The sequence below is a fragment of the Phaethon lepturus genome, unplaced genomic scaffold (assembly GCF_000687285.1).
Source record: "Phaethon lepturus isolate BGI_N335 unplaced genomic scaffold, ASM68728v1 scaffold9495, whole genome shotgun sequence".
In the NCBI taxonomy this organism is placed as follows: Eukaryota; Metazoa; Chordata; class Aves; order Phaethontiformes; family Phaethontidae; genus Phaethon; species Phaethon lepturus.
The window spans coordinates 94,230-112,357 of NW_010539918.1; the positions used below are offsets into that span (position 1 = coordinate 94,230).

The 18,128-nt window shown below is 37.7% G+C and overlaps 1 protein-coding gene across 1 annotated transcript in view; it reads right to left on the reverse strand.

Annotated features, from left to right (window-relative positions):
- Nucleotides 1-15,015, reverse strand: part of CD44 (CD44 molecule (Indian blood group)) — a 57,427-nt gene extending 42,412 nt beyond the window's left edge. Inside the window, exon 1 of the mRNA XM_010287277.1 lies at nucleotides 14,949-15,015. Within this exon, the coding sequence (XP_010285579.1) occupies nucleotides 14,949-15,015 (67 nt within the window). The remainder of the gene's footprint in view (nucleotides 1-14,948) is intronic.
- Nucleotides 15,016-18,128: the final 3,113 nt, after the last annotated feature.

The window sequence follows — 18,128 nt, forward strand, 5'->3', positions numbered from 1 at the left end:
GGGCATACAGACAGTAGCAACAGACGGATACACTGCAGCAGGAGGATCTCCTTTCTTCACCAAATGTTAATAAGTATTCCTTACATTTCTGTGTTCCTTCAGTAAATGCACACTGAAAATGGGATGTAGGACAAAGCTCAAGTCGTTTTAAATAATTTTTCTTAAAGAATCTGCCTACTGGCTACCAAAGTCATTGTCTCTGCATCTATTTACCAAAGGGCAAAAACCTCCAGTCTCTTAATCTGATAGCTTTCCTGACTACTAATATTAAAAAGTGGGAGTGGCACTATCAATGAATCGAGCATTCACAGAGTCACTCAAAATGCAAGTAAGTACAAGAAATATGTTTCATTCCTCAGCAGTTGCTGCCGGAGGAAAAAAGTCTGCTAATGAGTCTTGCAAACATACTTTATCTGCTTGGCAACTGTTGCTCTGGTAAACATCCTGAGTGAGCCTGTACAGTGTCATCACTTATGATAAACTTCCTTGCTGCTGACATTAATATTATTCTTTTTGTAATAGTTTCACTCTGTAATAGTTTCAACTCACCCAACAGTGAGTTGAATGTTTTCAGACTCTGCTAGAACATGGCACAGCTGTGCGGCACCTCAGTGGAAAAACTGCAGGCAGTGAAATCAGAGTCCTGGAATTAGACAGTTATCAGATATGCCCCCTCGAGATGATGAAAACATAATCATCATTGTCGATACTATGAAAGCTTCAGGCTGTACAATGAGTAGCCTAACCCCAAAGGCTGAGCAACAAACAGGGACTGTGAATTGAATCAGTTGGCATCTATTCCATGCAATCCAGGTGAAGAAACATACATGAAACAGAGCTGGTGAATAATAGTTGGAGCCTGATCTTCATTGTTTGACTGAAAGCAAATCGTTTAGTCATTTGGGATAAAAGCAGGTGAGATACAGTGTTGCTCAGCAGACAGATCCCCAGCCTGGAGCTCAAGGGCCTTATGCCTGTTCCCTGCTCTGTCATCTATCCACTGATATAACCTGGATAAGCCAATTAATCTCTCTTTACCTCACTCTGCAGCAAACCTCCTTAATAAAGCAATTTCAGATTTACTGATAAAGAATACTGTAAGAGCAAAGAACTATTACATTGTTATTTTATTGTGTTCTTAAGCTTTTCCATTCAGCCTCCACCTAAGCTTTGACAAGTCACAGCAAGTCTGATTTTAGTTCTATGGTTATTTAGATAAGAACTTAATACAAAATCAGACCTATGATTAACAAATCCAATTAAATGATAGATTTTTAATTTTAATTATTTGCAGTATGCTACTCAATAATAATACCAGGTGTGATTTAAAACTATTTTTCACATTATATTCAAAAATGTTTTTTATTTTTTGGTAAACAATTTCTAAACTAAAAAACCATGCTTTTTATATTTCCTTTGCTCCTCTGAGTTATACAGGAAACCTCTAATAAATAAATAAGTATTCTCAACATTTTAAACTCATTTGTACAGTAAGTTCATTATGGAAAAAAAAGCAGTGATCAAAACTGAAAAAGAGAAAAAAAGTAATTGAATAAGAAGAAGAATATCTATTGGCTTTAACAACACAACTTGGCAAGAAAACAAGAGAGAAAGGAACCCCAAGAATCTTTTTGAAAGTTCTGAAAGCCAGCCAGTTAAAAAAAGATAACATTAGTCTGGCAGACATACTGAAAAGAAGGTGCCTGCTTAGAGTATGCCTCACAATGTAACACATGTCAAAGGACAAATGACCCATACACACTTCCTAGTAACAACTAATGGCAGAAGGGGACTGCCCAAACAGGAGATATCAGTACTTATTCCCAACTCAGCTTCCCCACAATGCAGGTGAACTCATTCCCAGTTTCTTTCATAATGCCTCTCCATTCTTTTTCAAATGTCTGGGAAAATTAAGATGAAAACCAAACTTTTTGCAGAAGCTGCTTGTACAAATTTACAAGGAGATACCTTACAGAATAGTACAAAGTAGTACAATATCAGGGATCATAGTTGGTAATTGCATATTGATTAAAATATTTTCCAATAATCTATTTAATTTCTCCTGATGGAAACCAAACTGGAGAACTGAAACTTCCAATGTAATGCATAATTTAATGACTTGTAATAAATTCAGATTCCTCAGATTAAGAATATAGCCTTTGTATGTAACTTTGCAGTTTTAAACATGGATAAAATAATACTTTTGAATATTTGTGATTTTCACAAAAATAAGTTATAGTATCATCTGCATTGTGAAGGTCTCCAGAATATGGAAGGATTCTAAATCCTAACAAATTACTGTATGAATGATAATCAAATCAAAACCAAAAACTGAAGGGAGTTACTTATTAGAATCAATGGTTAGCAAAAAGCAGCTGGCTTGCTTTGTGATGTTACACAGAAACCCTGATTTCTTTCCACAGTGCAATTTTAAGTAACTTCTGCTAGCAGTGCTGTCTGGTCATTGTTATCCACAAGACCTTACAAATGCTGTGATTTGAAGAGATCAGAAACGCTGGATATGAAAGAGACAGTAAAGAAACAATCTTGGAAGAAAACAATATCTGAAGTCTGAAGAGCTTAATTCACAGGGAATAATGAAAGATGAAAGTTGCATTTCCAGCTGTGTGTACAAGCTACTGCAGTTTCAGAGATGGAGAGTAGGTTGATCTCAATGTGTTCCTCTCCGTAAAAACACAAGAAGTCCCCAGCCATAAGTACATTTTCAACAGAGGGATGGATGATGAACGCACATTTCATTTTCACTTGTTGAAGACCTTGAAATTTTACTCTGGAAATACTGGGAGAGATTAAGAGTGAAAAAAACCCAAACTTAAGATTTTCATTGGCAGAAAGACTTGGCTTGGGATCTGAAGTATGATTCAAACAAAAAGATACCTTTGGAAATGATCACTAATGATTAACACAATCTACTTAATCAAATCTCATCTAGAATCTATAGAAATTAGTAGGAAAGCTCTTACACTACCTTAAATCAGTGCAAGCTTCTGACGATGGAAAAGAACACTGTCACATCCACTACTCCCTGTTTTTTCCCTAATACCAGAAGGATCCCATAGATTGTAATGAGAATGCCTAGGCCAGCAGGAAACTTCAACTGGAATATTTGGTGGCAAAATGTTTCCATTTTCTGGACTATGGACTCTATCCATTCATTGAAGAATCTTAAGATTTATACTGAAAATACTGACCTAGCAAGAAACTTTCCCAAGATGCATGAAGGTTATTTGTATCCCAAGCTAAATGTTCAATTAAATTTCTTTAATAATTCTTACAGTCTTAGTTTTGAATCTTTTATAATTGGTTTAGTAAAAAGGTATGCTTAATAACTAGAGTTTGCAATTAACATTAGTATGTACACAATGCTGTTGCTATCACAAATGTGGTGAGAATAATGATATGACTCTGGTTTTATATATTTTTTCATTTTTTTAAAGATTATTTAAACTTAATAATTCATGAAAGGCAGTGAAGATTCACTTGCATGAAGGAAGAATGGCAAACTGGCATTGGTAGTGTAGCCTTGATATTCTGTGAATTCAAATACTACATTAAATCTATATATATTTAGGCAGTGGAGATATGTATGGGCAACGCACTACTTGAATGTAATCATCCTTAAGGAGCGAAGACTCATTGTCTCCCAGAAGCGCTGGAATCATTGTGAAGCCAGTGATTCTGCTTTGATTCCAGTAATCTTCTATTTTAATAAGAAATAGTTGGATTTTATGAAAAGGTCCATAATTAAATCAAGGTTTGAATGGCAAATGATACAGTGACAGACCTCAATTCAGTTACTGTGAGTTTCATGACATTGGAAAACACCATGAAGTCAGATTCACTCTGAGCAAGAGTCAATTCAAATAGCAAATCAGGAATAAACCATCTTAATAAATAGAAAATCCTAGATAGGTAGCAATTTATTATTAATAAAGCACTATAAGTTGTTTCTTCTTCTCCCAAGGAAACTACTTAGATTCTTGAAGCAAAATTCATTGTCTGTCAAATACACTAGACAAAGCAAAAAACTAATTGTGTGTGGCCCACTATTACCATGTGACAGTAAGTATTAAGAGAGCTATATACAATACAAAAGAGGGACTGAGACCAGTAACCTTTATCAGAGCTGAAAAAGAAAGCAAGCCGGTAAAGGACTCTGCAATCAGAAGTAAGAAGATCTCATCAGGTACTTGTAAAAAATAAAAGAGGAAAGTTCTTTACACATAGCAGAGATCTCTCTTAGGAACAGCAGAAGTAGCTGACACAGCGTGGAACCACTTTTCTAGATGATCTGCTAGCAGACATTGTGTATAGATCCCATTTGCGTTTCTTGAACATTCTGAAAGCATGTTTTAGACACACCTTAATACATTGATTCCCCAAACACTGCTAATTCAGCTGATTCTTAAAACTATTTGCTCTGTAAGGATGGGAGATATTGGGATATCTCCCAATACAGCAATCAATTCAAGATACCAAACCAGTAAGTCAAAAAGCAACAGACAGACTTACATTGGGACTTGATTTCTTCACCAAAAGGGTTGTAAATCATTGGAACAGGCTCCCCAGGGAAGTGATTGAGTCACCATCCCTGGAGGTATTTAGAAGGCATGGAGATGTGGTGCTTAGGGACATCGTTTAGTGGTGGACTTGATGATCTTAAAGGTCTTTTCCAACCTAAATGATTCTACGATTCTATGCTGCTATGAGTATCATTGTGGATATATCTGTATCATGTTGGGGTGGAAAAAAAGTTTTAATATGTTGCCTTGCAATTGCTGTGAGTCAACAGTAATATGATTGTGACTGGTGTTGATAAACTGGCCTGACCTGAGCACTATGACTATGAGTAATAAAGTCTTTGGCTGGTACTGTTAATAAATTCAGTGCAGATCTGCAAACAACGGCTTGTAAGGGTGTTTCAAAAATTAGGAAAATACTTAGCTCCTACTCATAAAGTGTGTTTTCTCACATGGATTGTCCAGCTCAAGTAAGGATTGCATAGCCAAGCTCGCTGACAGATTACCAAACAGTTAGTAACTGGAGAGTTTCCTGTTTTGAAGATAACAGCTTTCCAGAGAACTCTCTGGTCCTCTGTACTCTTGTTCACTTCTGCACCAGTAGAAGAATGCTTGCACAAGGACTTTTTTCTTATGAATAATAGTAATAATAATGCTTATTTCAGCTGAAATAACCCTGTATGTGAACTTATATCTGCTTTCTGAAATTCAAACTAAAGAGGCACTAATCTTGTTCATGGAACACCAGGCTGAGACTTAGAAGAAAATGTTTTATTTACAGCTATGTTGCTGGGTGACTCATTTTGCTTTTTCTTTGTTTCCCTACCTGTGAGGTGGGGATAAGATCACTGACTTCCAAAGGATCACAAAAAACTCTGGTTATTGTCTGCTATCAGCATATATGTCAGTTCACTTCTTTCTCATTAGCTGGGATCTTCTTATTCATCACTCTGTTAAATAACACTACACCTAGAGTTGAAATTTTAAGTTCTATGGTAATTTAAACACATTCAGCCTGATTCCAACTGTGCTGAATGTGTTGGTGAAACAACAGATAAGACAGTAATCCCTTCTAGACCAAATGTTGTAATATTTATGTGAACTCTGTATAACGCAAGAAAAAGAAACATTACACAGAACAAAATTTCATCAGAGACACCATGTGTTTCTGAAGTGATACATTGAGAAAGCATAAGACATCAAATCTCTTTCAAGAAGAATTCAAGTTGTTCTACAGTACTCAGAAGAATCCAGCAGATGACAAGTGGAAGGAATAAATCTCAGACATATGTTGATGTTGAAATGTTCAAATGTTTAAGGTGCTGTAGGATATGTTGAGGAGAGACCACTCCATTTTGTTACTAATGCCCACCTTGAGCTTTGAAGATGTGGATGTTATCAACACTCTTGTAGGTTATTAATGAATATAACCCTTGCTGGGCCCAAGACTTTCAATGCTGTGGCTATGCTGTATTTTTAAAATGGGAATGTGACAACATAGAAGCAATTGAAGAAAATAACTTTGCCTATATTTTATTTTGAAGGGTAATGTAGTCAGGTAGAGAGTGTTTTTTTAACTTTTCCTCCTTTACTTAGCAATGGAAATTAATTAAAGAATTCATTCATTTGCAAATGCAACGTTTTGGATAGAAATTTCACTGATCTTTACGGGCACTGTTGCAACATTTTACCAGTCTCACATTGTTCTGTATGTAATACATTGTGTACTCTGGGCTGGCACCCACAGGCATGTATATAAATAATAGGAGTTGTTAGGAAATACAAAAGACAAAAAAAGATCTCCAGCTCCAGAAACACAAACTACTTGTTATAAGAACTACCTGGATAAAAATATACTCTCATCAAAGTGTTAACAGAAGGGAAGATGTCTCACATTCTCACAACATCTGCCTATTACTGCTTTTAATACAAGAATTGTGAATAGGATAGCTGCCTTTCTAAAATCTTAGCTGTGCCCATTCAGTGATCAACTGGAACCACCAAGTATCTATTCTCTGTAGGCTATAAAATGATTTTGTTACATTCTGGAAAAGAGGATTTTAAGAGTTTAGAGCTCAATATGAGAACTCAAGAAAAGTATTTTTATTTTCTGTGCTAGAAGAGCTTTTGCTCCTCCCAAGAAGTCAAAGTGATTCTTGCTAGTGCAATATGAGTGGTATTTTGTTAATACCAATCTTCTGAAGTCACTGGATGTTCCTGCCCTGTCAGCCTGATGTTGAACACAATGCCAGTGTTGTAGATTAACCCCAGCCAGCAACTAAGCTCCACACAGCCACTTGCTCACACCCCCCACAGCAGGACGGGGGGAAGAGAATTGGAAGGGTAAAAGTGAAAAAAAAAAAACATGTGGGTTGAGATAAGGACAGTTTAATAAGTAAAGCAAAAGCCATGCATGCACGCAAAGCAAAACAAGGAATTAATTCACTACTTCCCATCGGCAGGCAGGTGTTCAGCCATGTCCATCAAGGCAGGACTCCATCACAGAACGGTTACTTGGGAAGACAAACACATAACTCCAAACGTCCCCCTCTCCCTTCTTCTTCCCCCAGCTTTATATGCTGAGCATGGTGTCATATGGTATGGAACATCCCTTTGGTCAGTTGGGGTCAGGTGTCCCAGCTGTGTCCCCTCCCAAATTCTTGTGCACCCCCACCCTACTGGCTGATGGAATGGGGTGAGAAGCAGAAAAGGCCTTGACTCACTGTAAGCAACTGTGCTTAGCAGTAACCAAAACATCCCTGTATTATCAACACTGTTTTCTGCACAACCCCAAAACATAGCCCCATGCTAGCTACTATGAAGAAAATTAACTCTATCCCAGCCAAAACCAGCACAGACAGGAAGTAAGACTTGCCAGCAGAGTAGGCTGAAATCAAAAGAAAATTATAAAAAATGTGAATAAGAGAATTTGAGTCTTCTCTGAGACCTGTCTCTTGGAAGAAGAACTTGCTCTCTACATTTAATTTTGCCTGAGAATGACTAAGCTGCTGAGCAGAAGTTTTACTGGATGTAACCTTCTATCACAGACACAGGCTGACAAGAGTCTATCAGATTTATTGGACTGCTTCAGCCAGATGTCCCAGAGACACAGAGATGGATTAGCGGGGAAAACAGTAAATAGGTGCAAGAAACAGAAAAGGTTGTTCAAAAGAACACATGGACATTTAAAAAATACACCTGGGTACCACCCAGACACACATAGTTGCTGCACAGTGGCACTCAAACTTCTTTGGAATTGTAACGTTCTCACCACATGGCCTTCTGGCACTGTCATCCGGTGGCCCACATTCAGGTTACAAACAGCGGGTCTGTTCTTGGCTCCTCCTCTGACTTGCTGGGTCATTTTATGTCTCTTGGCACAAAGCTTTCCCAGAGTGTCAAGCCTTTATGTACAAATACCTCCAAGATCTCAAGAAGATAGCTGATAATTATCACTAAGAAGTATTGCTTCAAACAGGAGAGAAAATTGACTAAATTTAAGACATCATTCTTCAGTTAACTGTTAAATCAGCAATTTTAAAGTTCTTGAACCTAAAGAACTTAAGTTTGACAGTAGGACAAAATATTTAAGTCGGTTCTCATTTGCCAAACAGCTTCAAAAACCCCTAATCATAAAAAGATAAGTCTTGAATAAGGACTTTTTAAAAAAATTCTCTTTTGCATTCTCTGTTGTCTAACAGGAACCAAGTGCTCCCAGTCTTAAGTATGTGTATAGATAGCATACACACAAGTAAACAGGATGAAAGTGTCAGAACAACAAATAAAAGTTTTATCTGATTTTTATAGTACTGCTACTGGAGAAATCTATTTGAACAGAATACATATTATTTAATTTCCATGTTCTAAATGTTCCTATATATCTAATTTATGCATAAGCAATATATAGGAACAGAGAACAAAAACCTACATTTATAAATATGAAGACTCATTAGCAAAACAGGCTTTTTTTCTACACTGACATGCCTGAGTGAATGATGGAAAAGGCAAAGGACATGTAAATTAATGGAGGACAGCTAATCTAGCAGGAGGAGGAAGAATAGGGAAGTGAGTGAAAGCAAAACATTAAGATGAGTTCAGGCCTCACCCTGAGTGTCTTCATTATTAATGAATCATGTTTCTTTATAAGTGGTAAATACTACTTTCCCTTGAACCTGCTCAGTTAACTATTCCACATTCCTTGTGCAGAAGCTTCACTCAGAGCACCATGATGGAGCTGGGAAGACCTGGCTGCAGTGATGTAGTGTATCACTGCCTCTCAATGAGTAGGTAAACAACTAATCACTACCATCACAGTCACTCCTATGGCACTGTCAAATTACTGCATTTACATGCTGTAGAAAGAGCCGCTGCCAGCTTGCTTAGTCTGTTTTCAGTGGGTATGTGGGCTCTGCCTGCTCTCTGAAAACGGCTGCAGTCATGCTGCACTGGCAAGCGTGATACCGATCTCTTGCTGATAAGCCTCTTTGGCAGCAAGATATGTTCTCCCAGAGAGGCTGCCAACTTAAGTTTGGTGCTTGACTTTGAGACCCTGATTTGGATAGCAGCTTGCTTGCTGCCTAGACAGAGCTCACTCACACCTGCCCACAGGGTCCTGGGTGGCCATAGACAATACGTTGAGCTCCAGTTAACCTCCAACTTCAGTATGGGAACGCTGCAAGAAACTGTTCATTACATCTACCCACACATACCACACCCTGCTTCTTTACAGACACCTATACATTATTAACAAAAATAACAATAAAAAAGTCCCCTAGGGAAATATACTTCTGAGAACTTGTTTTGCTAACATGCTGCCACTGTGAAACATATATAATCAACAAAAGCTATGTCACAGCAGATTTTTTTTACTATTATACTTTCTGTCAAGGATAGCTTCTTAATTACAAAAGCAGGTATTTAGTAAAACACACATTAAATGTGATGATAGCTGGCTAATGCCCTTTTCCCAGGCAGCTGTCAGCCTCTACCCTAGCAACCTCTTTTTTAACCATCTCACATTGCTTTTGGAACAGTATCATTAGCAGAAACAGAGACAGAAGTTTTACCATAGCTGCTGTGTCTTATTTTTTCTTTTTTTTTTTTTTAAAGATACAGTGCAGTCTCTTAGAGCTTCCAGCTACTGAGCCTAGCTCACTCATCAATAGAAGGAAAGAAAAAAAGTGAAGCAATGTATTTTTCAACTTGCAAATGTAAGTAAAATTTAGGTCTTATCTGTGATTTTTTCTTTGAATTGGCATAGTTGCTTGAGCTTCCATGTTAGTAATTGCTAAAATTGTATATTATTCTTCAACTCCTTTGTGTCGTCTTTTTTTTTTCTGTTTCACAGTGTGAGCGTTGAAGGTTATTGTACTGAAATAAGATTGCTGCTTTGTATAATGCACCCAGTGTTGTCATGTAGAGGAACTGGAAAGTCCCGAAGCCAGTGCGTACAAAAGAGATTTCAATTATGTTCTTAATTGTAGGCACAGACTCCAAAAATGCCTGCAGGTTTCGTCAGGCAGGAAACAGTCACGAGGTTTGAACTTTAAATCGCAATTAGCTAAACTTTCAGTCTGACTGAAAAGATGCTCCAAGGAAAACCCCTCTTTCTCTGAATTGCCATTTCACATTACTGCCTGCAAATTCATTCATGCGACAAGCTGCTCTTTCATCTCTTGGGTGGGGTCAGCTCCAGCAGCCCTGGCAAGAGAGGAAAATCACAGCCAGCTGCTGCTGATACTACTGCTGATTCCACAGTAGGGAGGCCTGTGATTTGGCAGGGAGGAAACTGATAAACATTCTGAACTGACATAGTCCTGTCTGCCACCAGTATTAGCAGCAGCCACAATGGTCACTGACAATTACAGTGTCTGATGGCTTTGAAATTATTACCTCCCTGGGAGTGAGATACAACTGCATGTTAACAGCACATGAACTTCCGGTCTAGTCTGGAAAATGACTAGCAGCTATGCCAAACTGGCTTCACACCTTCAGTTGTCGATACCCCATGAAGAACGGTCCAAACCACCAGATATATACAAAGAAACCCTTACAGGTAAAGGCAAAGAAAATAGACTGTGGATGTGGGGTTTACTTCGTAGCAACCATGATGTATGTATCAGAGACATGTTGGTGACAAACCCAATCTCTGTCTTGCTCCTCTCATTTTGCTGGCCTTCAGGTGGAATTTTGAACTTCTCTAGTCTAAGAATTCAGTTTAGTGCTGAAAAATGAAATTTGATAAAGCATGCTCTCAGTTACCAGCTGATGCTAAAATATCATGTGTTTTGAACACTGTGTATTGATGCAGTACAATGTTGTATTGTTTTCAAAGTGGGTCATGTTTGTTTCATGATTATCCTCTCTGAAATTACTGTTCACAGGTAACTATGTACATGCCTTGGTCTTGGAAAAAGCCATTTTAGAGGAAAGTTTGGCATAACACCTTCCCTCGTCTCTTACATAGGGTTCTCTTTAAAAAAAATAAAATAAAAATCAATGTTTTGTAAATAATGGAATCCATGTCATAGGAAGTTGAGAATTATAATCTTCTATCTTGACTGCATTTTCAAACACTTATCCATTACTGCAGGAACAGAAATGCGAGGCAAGATGACCAGAAAGCAAATGGAGAATCCTTCTTACAGCATCTCTGGAATGTCAAAAAACTTTTAAGTTCTTGGGCTGACTTATCCTTTTCTTATATAAAAAGCGCTACATAATTTTCTCCCTGCTTCTCTACAATGTATTCCACTACCAGTTAACTACATTCAGAACTAAAATTATCCTTTTATCAAAGAAGAAATAGAGTTATCAGAGGTCTTCTACTCCATCTTCTTACCCAGTAGCACAAGCACCAATATCCAAACCATCCTTTAAATACATCTATCTAGTCTGTCCTTATCTAATCTCCCCTTAAAAACAATGTCTCTTAGCAACTTATTTTCAAACTTAATTACTGATGCTGTCTAGCCACTCCCTCCGAATACCATCTCTTCTTTGGCAAGAACATTGTCATCTTGCATTGTTTGCCCTTTACTTTTTAATTAACTCATATCCCACAAAGCTCACCAGAGCTTTTTCCTCTACCAAGTCAGCAACAGAGTTTTTACTTTTCCTAACGTTTCACATATCTATAGGCTCCAATCCTCTTATACATTAACTTGATTGCTGCTGTTATCTTTTTTTATTCCTCATTTACTTTCCCCTGTTCCTGACAGTTCCTATCGAAATTAGTGGAAACGTCTGCAGAGGTTTACACCAGGTTCTTACTTTGATACATTTCAGATTTCTTCTCTAACTTAAATTCCTCAAGACTTCATGCTGCCTATATAACTAATTTTAGTTGCTTCCTGCAACCCGCTGTGTTCCTTGCCATACAACCAAACATGCCTTTGAGATCTACATTTTTCCTCACTATATGCTCCTGCTCTCTTCCCTAAGTTCTTTCATTTAAAATGCCAGTTGTCCTTCAGTGAAAGCATCTTTTTTTACACCTTCATGAAATTACTGAGAACCCATCTTTTCTACAAGTATTTTAGCAGTAATGAGCTCATGATTCTCTCTGCTGTTTATACCTGTCTATCAGCATCTCAGGACATCTCATCCTGAATCTCCATGCATGTTTAGGTGCTAGATGAACAACTGCAATATTAACACTGTCTTCAAGTCTTGGCCTATAAAAGAACTGTTCTGGAAAGAAAGACGAGGTATGGGGGAAAATTTAATTTAACCTTGGCTAGAGACACCAGTGGTTTTAAAAGCCTTTCGTTTAAAAAGTTCTTCCTCAATTGTATGATGCTATGTTTCCTCATTAAGCTTTTCTTTGACTTCCTGTTTTCAAGGTAGTTTGTTCTGCATTGTGGTGAACACCACTAAGTAAGTTTCTCCAAAGACTTCAGGACAATCCTCTGCCATGATTTGTTTGCTCTGTGAGTGGCAGTATTTCAAGGGCAGATATATAACCTTTCCATTAAACGATGATGGAAGTTAAGTGAGCTTTAATAAAGTCTAGTTACTTTGCAGCTTTGGGAAAATAGCCAAGATACACACTGTAAGGACGAAGTGAAAATAAGCTATCACAAAGAGCTTCTTCAAACTGCTTTATTTACAAATTTATATGATGGATATATAAGCCAAGAGGCAGGTGGGTCCCTTCCTTTGTGACTGACTGATAGCTATAGTAGTCCTGTCTCAGAACCTTACCTCATACTGAGACTCTGGCAACCTCTCCGGTGCTAACAGCTAAGCTTCTCCATCCCACTGGTGGACTCATTCTCCCTCTTTTCATTTCATCTTTACTACTACATCTATTTCAGCTTCTTCCTGTTTGGGGGTCAAATTCTAGGGTTCACTTTGTGTTAATCAAGGAAAACTTTGAGAGAAATACTTTTACAAATACATAATCCTCACAGGGGAAAATCTCCCCCAGAATCATCATTAACCAAGAGGTCAGCATCTATATCCTTCTGGACTCTTAGACAACAGACTCCTTAGACAACAGACTCCTTAGACAACAGACTCCTTAGACAACAAAGACCACATCAATACCATAGTACGTCTCACTCACGTGTTAGTGACAGTATGGTCACAACAGCACAGAACTCAGGATGAGTAAGTTTCTCAGCTGCTCTCTAGATCTCATCTTTCCTTTAGTGATCACATTAACAGTAATCCCAGGTCCTTTCTAATTTTTCCAAATTCTGTACTAAAAGAATCAAAATTCCAATTCAGGAGCAGATCTGAATTTTGTCTTCAAGTAAGGTATTTCCCAATGGCAATGGCCACTACTCTATGATACAGAGCAAAGTCACTGGTTTAAAAAAGAAAATAAAACCACTATTAACTGCTGTGTTGAAATCATTACTGACTACAAAGTCACACTGGAATGTACCGTGTACCAACTAAAATATATTGTAGCTATAGTCTAATACCTTCCTAAACCATTAAAGAAACTTCCCTGTGGGTCATATGAAGTTTGACATGCTTTTTGTAACTATGCTAGAGACTAGATGATGGAGTTTTCTGCTCTGTCTCACTGTAAAAACTTGTTACTCCCAGAGTCAGTGCAGACCCTGCTGCTTTAGGACACTCCACCAGCAGCTCATAAAAGGAGAAATCACTTGAGCAGCCAGTAACCAAATGATTAGAATACTTATACAGCATACAGACTTGGAGAAAACTAAGGTTTTAAACACATCTCAGACATATTTTATTTGCCTACAGTACCCCTGGCCTTTCTCTAAGGGCTTTGTCCATATACCTGATTTTAGCAACAGCATTTTGGTACAACAGATAATTTTAGAAAGAAAAGAAATGAGGGTGCTTCAAGCTATCACAGATGCACTGAGAACTGTTCACTCTGACACACCCATTCACAGCCCAGCAGCACTGAAACCATTACAGAAGTATCCAAACAAATGTGATATATATTCATTATACACACACACAGCCCTTGGGTGACAATGGCCATGAAAAATGTATTTTGTTAGACTCCTGGAACCGACGAGTAGAAAAGTAATGTAGAAGTGTAATTGTTATCCCCAACCACAAAATGCCTCGAGGCAGTTGCTGTCACAGTGAGAGTCTGTTAAAAGCATGGTCATTTCCCTCAAACACAGCTGAGCCTGCTGAAATTTCAAAAGTATTCTGTCATTTTGGACATAGATTTTTTTATTTTTTTCTCTGTATTAATGTTTCATTTTTAAATACAAATATTTGAAGCAGATAACGAAGGTACAGAAAGTTAACTGATAAGCAACGGAATTTTGTGGTCACTTCTAACCCCCTCTGTTCCAAAATCTTGTCAGTCAATCCCAAAGAAACCTTAGGAAGTCAGAAACAAGCATGCTTGGCACAAAAGCTCTCCAAATTTCAGTCACAGATCACTGCAGTTTTGCTTCTGTTTAGCAAGGCTGTGTCCAAATGCAGTATATACTAGCTGTTAGTTCAGCCCATGTAAACTCAAGAATGCAGTTGCTGTATGCTGGGGGGGGGAAGGGAGTGTCCAGCCCCATCCCCCCCAACTCCCCTCTTTACTGTTTGAAACAGAACTGGGAGAGCAAACGAACCATGTAATAGCAGCCACATTGTCGAACCAAGCATTACAAGAGCTACTCTAAATTCCCTAACGTACTTCTGTTCTTAGTTTAAACTTTAATGATCTACAATTCACTTTTTATAGATCTGGAATTGGTCTTTACAAGCAATACACAGCTTTCTGTGATTGTACAGACCAACATGGCTGAGGTTACAGTTCTAAAGCAGCTCTGATAACTCTTACAAATAGTAAAACTTTATATAAAGATAGATGCAAGAAAGCTGTTAGCTATCTAGCAGAAGAGCTCTTGCTGTCTGAAGCATAAACTTATTAGCAACCATAAGTGTTCTCATTCATTAAAAACTTACGTGTTTCTGTTAGACAGAGCTTCAGCAAACATAATCCAAAAGTTGCCCATAAGGAGAAGTTGGCCATTGTTTTCTCAGAACTGTTTTTCAAAAACCAGAGATCCTTGCAAGCTGCAGAAAGAAGAAAGGTCCTGATGCTTGTAAGCCTGCAGTCAATGAATCTGAAGTTTGCTGCACTTTTTATTCTGATTCAAAGGAACTGAAGTAATGACATAACTGGGAGGGGGAGCTCCATCAAAAGTCACACCCATATTGCAACAAAAGTTACCCAGCAGTGGAAAAAAGGGGTGGTGGAAGGCGAGCTAGTACTGACTAAGCAGCCACACTGAAGTCTTAAAGAGGCACTAAACCTCCTCTTGTTACACAAGCACAGTCAAAAGTTATACTTATTGCAGTTGCGGGAAAAATTGTGTAATCTCTCGTGAGTTAGCTCAGAAAAGCACTGTTTGTTTTAAGTTTCCCCTCCTGTATTTTAAAATCTCCTCATTATTGCAAACCAGGTGAGCATAAAGCACTAGATTTTCTGCACTCCAGCAAAGCATCTACAGCTAGCTGGATGTTTCCCCAAAATATTTTGCTTATTTTGTCCCATCTCACCATTTTCTCTTTTTGCAGTTCAATTTAGAGCAAGCAAAATGCCTGTTCTTGCAATGAATCTTTATAAAATGTGTCTGTTCATCCCTTGAGGATAACTCCATGCAGAAGGTAAGTTGAGGCAGTTCAGTCTCCAGCACCCCATTCTACCCTTGGCTTCTCTGCACAGGCTGCTCCAACAAAAGTAGAAACGAATGCCAGTACCAGCAGTGATACTGAGGACTAAGGCTGTATTTTATTATATTGATGGTATGAGGTACGGAAGGAATTATTCCTCTTATTCCCAAAACAGAGAAAACGGATGAGAACGTATTACAGTCTTTGACATTCAGACAAGGTCTCAGTTCCTGAGGGACATTACAGGACATGGAATTTTGTGTGACTCTAGATGCCACATGAAATCCCTGGTGAAAATCTTAAAGACTCTGTAGATAAGTGAAAGGCATGTCTGTTGTGTGCCTTGGCAATTTCTCATGTTGTCTCCATACACTTCAGAGCTGCCGAATTGCGACAGTGGTTTGTGTGCAGTGGAATGAAGGATTAGTCAGGGATCACCAAAGCCAGTATGTCTCACCTTTAACAATCAACATGTGGTAGTGACTGACAGCCAGTAATGCCCCAATTTCAGTTTCACTTAGCAAATTTGAAATGAATAGTTCTATATCAGATTACAATTTTGTTGATCCTCCCACTTGAAAGAATTTTCTCATTAATTTTTAATCTCTGTTAAGACAAACAATGGAAAAATACAGACAGGTCCTTCCAGCCACAGGTACGAGAACATTACACAAAGAGGTCTTCATAACTTTGCCTTTCCTTTGACTTTTGACTTGGAGATGGCTGACTATCCTTTCCTCAATCAGCCAAATTTTTAGCAACAGGTTCCAACAGGCTTTTCCTACAGGTCTAGAATATCTGGTGGGACAAGGTTAAAGTGTAAATCTTTTCTTAAACACAGGGGATCTTTTTAGTAAGAAGCTAGCAACTTTGAAGTTACAGATAAAACACATTCATTTAGTGAATACGCTACTTTTTCTTTTGAAACAAATGGCTTTAAAAGCAAGGAAAGAACCAATCTCTTATACACCTTACTGTTTATGGTACTGGAAAAAGAAATAGTTCTCTGAATTCCTGTATGTTTATAGCTATAGATATTTTTAGCATCAAAATATATGAAGTTTAGTGGGATTTAAAATGCTGGTGCACAGTTAATGCTTGTTGTAAGTTTACTAAGCATATCTTTTTCTTCAATTGATAAATTACTTCTAAAATTCACCCCTATGGATGAAACAAAAGAATGGAATATTTAATTAAAATTTAGGTAACTTTGAATCTTATTTTTTTAATGAGCATAAAATACTTCTCTGTTAATATCCTGTATTTACAAGTATATGGAATGAAAAAAATGAAACTAAATTTTCTTTGGCATAGGTAAATGGAAAATAATGTCCATTTCAGCGATGTGGGCAAGTGTTACAGAAGCAAAGTTTCATTTTACTAGGAGTGGAAATTCCTAGTCTCTTCATGGTCTGAAGTTTCAAATTCTAGCCCTTCTGACATCACATTATGAACAGGTTGTTTTCTCAATACTGAATATTATTTGATATGCATCTTAGACTTCTCAGTACTTCTGCATGTGTTTGGTGGGAGTGGGTGGTATTCCACTTTGGAAAGTCTCTCTCTTGTTTGTTGCCCTATAAAAATTCAGCTAAGGTTAGGCGTGTTTAGACCAGCTGCATGGATGTGCTAGTACCTAACGCAAAAGGAAAAGACAGATGTATACAAGAAAAATAATTCATCGCAGTACATCATTTAATGTGATAAACCACAGAAATAATTAATGAACTGTATGTATATAACAAGTAAGTTTGTCCATTTCATATGCCATCTGCTTGCTTACATGCCAGTCTAGGACACACTTGCATTCCAATACACTGAACACTTCAAAGAGCTACCATTAATAAATAAGTAAAAGAGCTGACACAAAAGTATTTCCTTCTTTCCCACCCAAACATGGAATTTCTCCCCTAAAATATGTTGGCCTGAGGTAGACAGCAGTCCAAATTTAGCCTGGGTGCAGGGCCTGATGCTGCCCAGAAAATTTAGTCAAAGGAGATGTGTAGCTTTGGGAAAAGTTTTTTTTGTTTCGCGGGTTTCTTTGTGAGAAATACATAACTTTTCCTTTAGCTTGGGATAATCTTAGTACGTAGGGACATAAAAATCGTAAAGCATCAGAGCATCGCTTTAAGTTGAGCCTATCAGTTTATTCCCATTGTGGATTTGTTCCCATGACGTTAACAACACAAATCACATAGTTAAATGTTTGAGCTTTTGGAATTTGCTTACTCCCTTGGCAACAAGCAGTAAAATTAGTGGCACTAAATATTCATAAAATAATAAGTGGTACCAAATGAATTAATTTTTCAAAAGAGAATTAAACAATACAACTACAAAGGATAAAAATCCAGCGTTTAAAAAAATGTTTTTCTGTGAAGCCTTTGACACAACAGGTGCTGAATCTATGATAGTGGAATATAGTACAGGAACACCGAAATAACTCATTCATGATTTTATCACATATGTGAA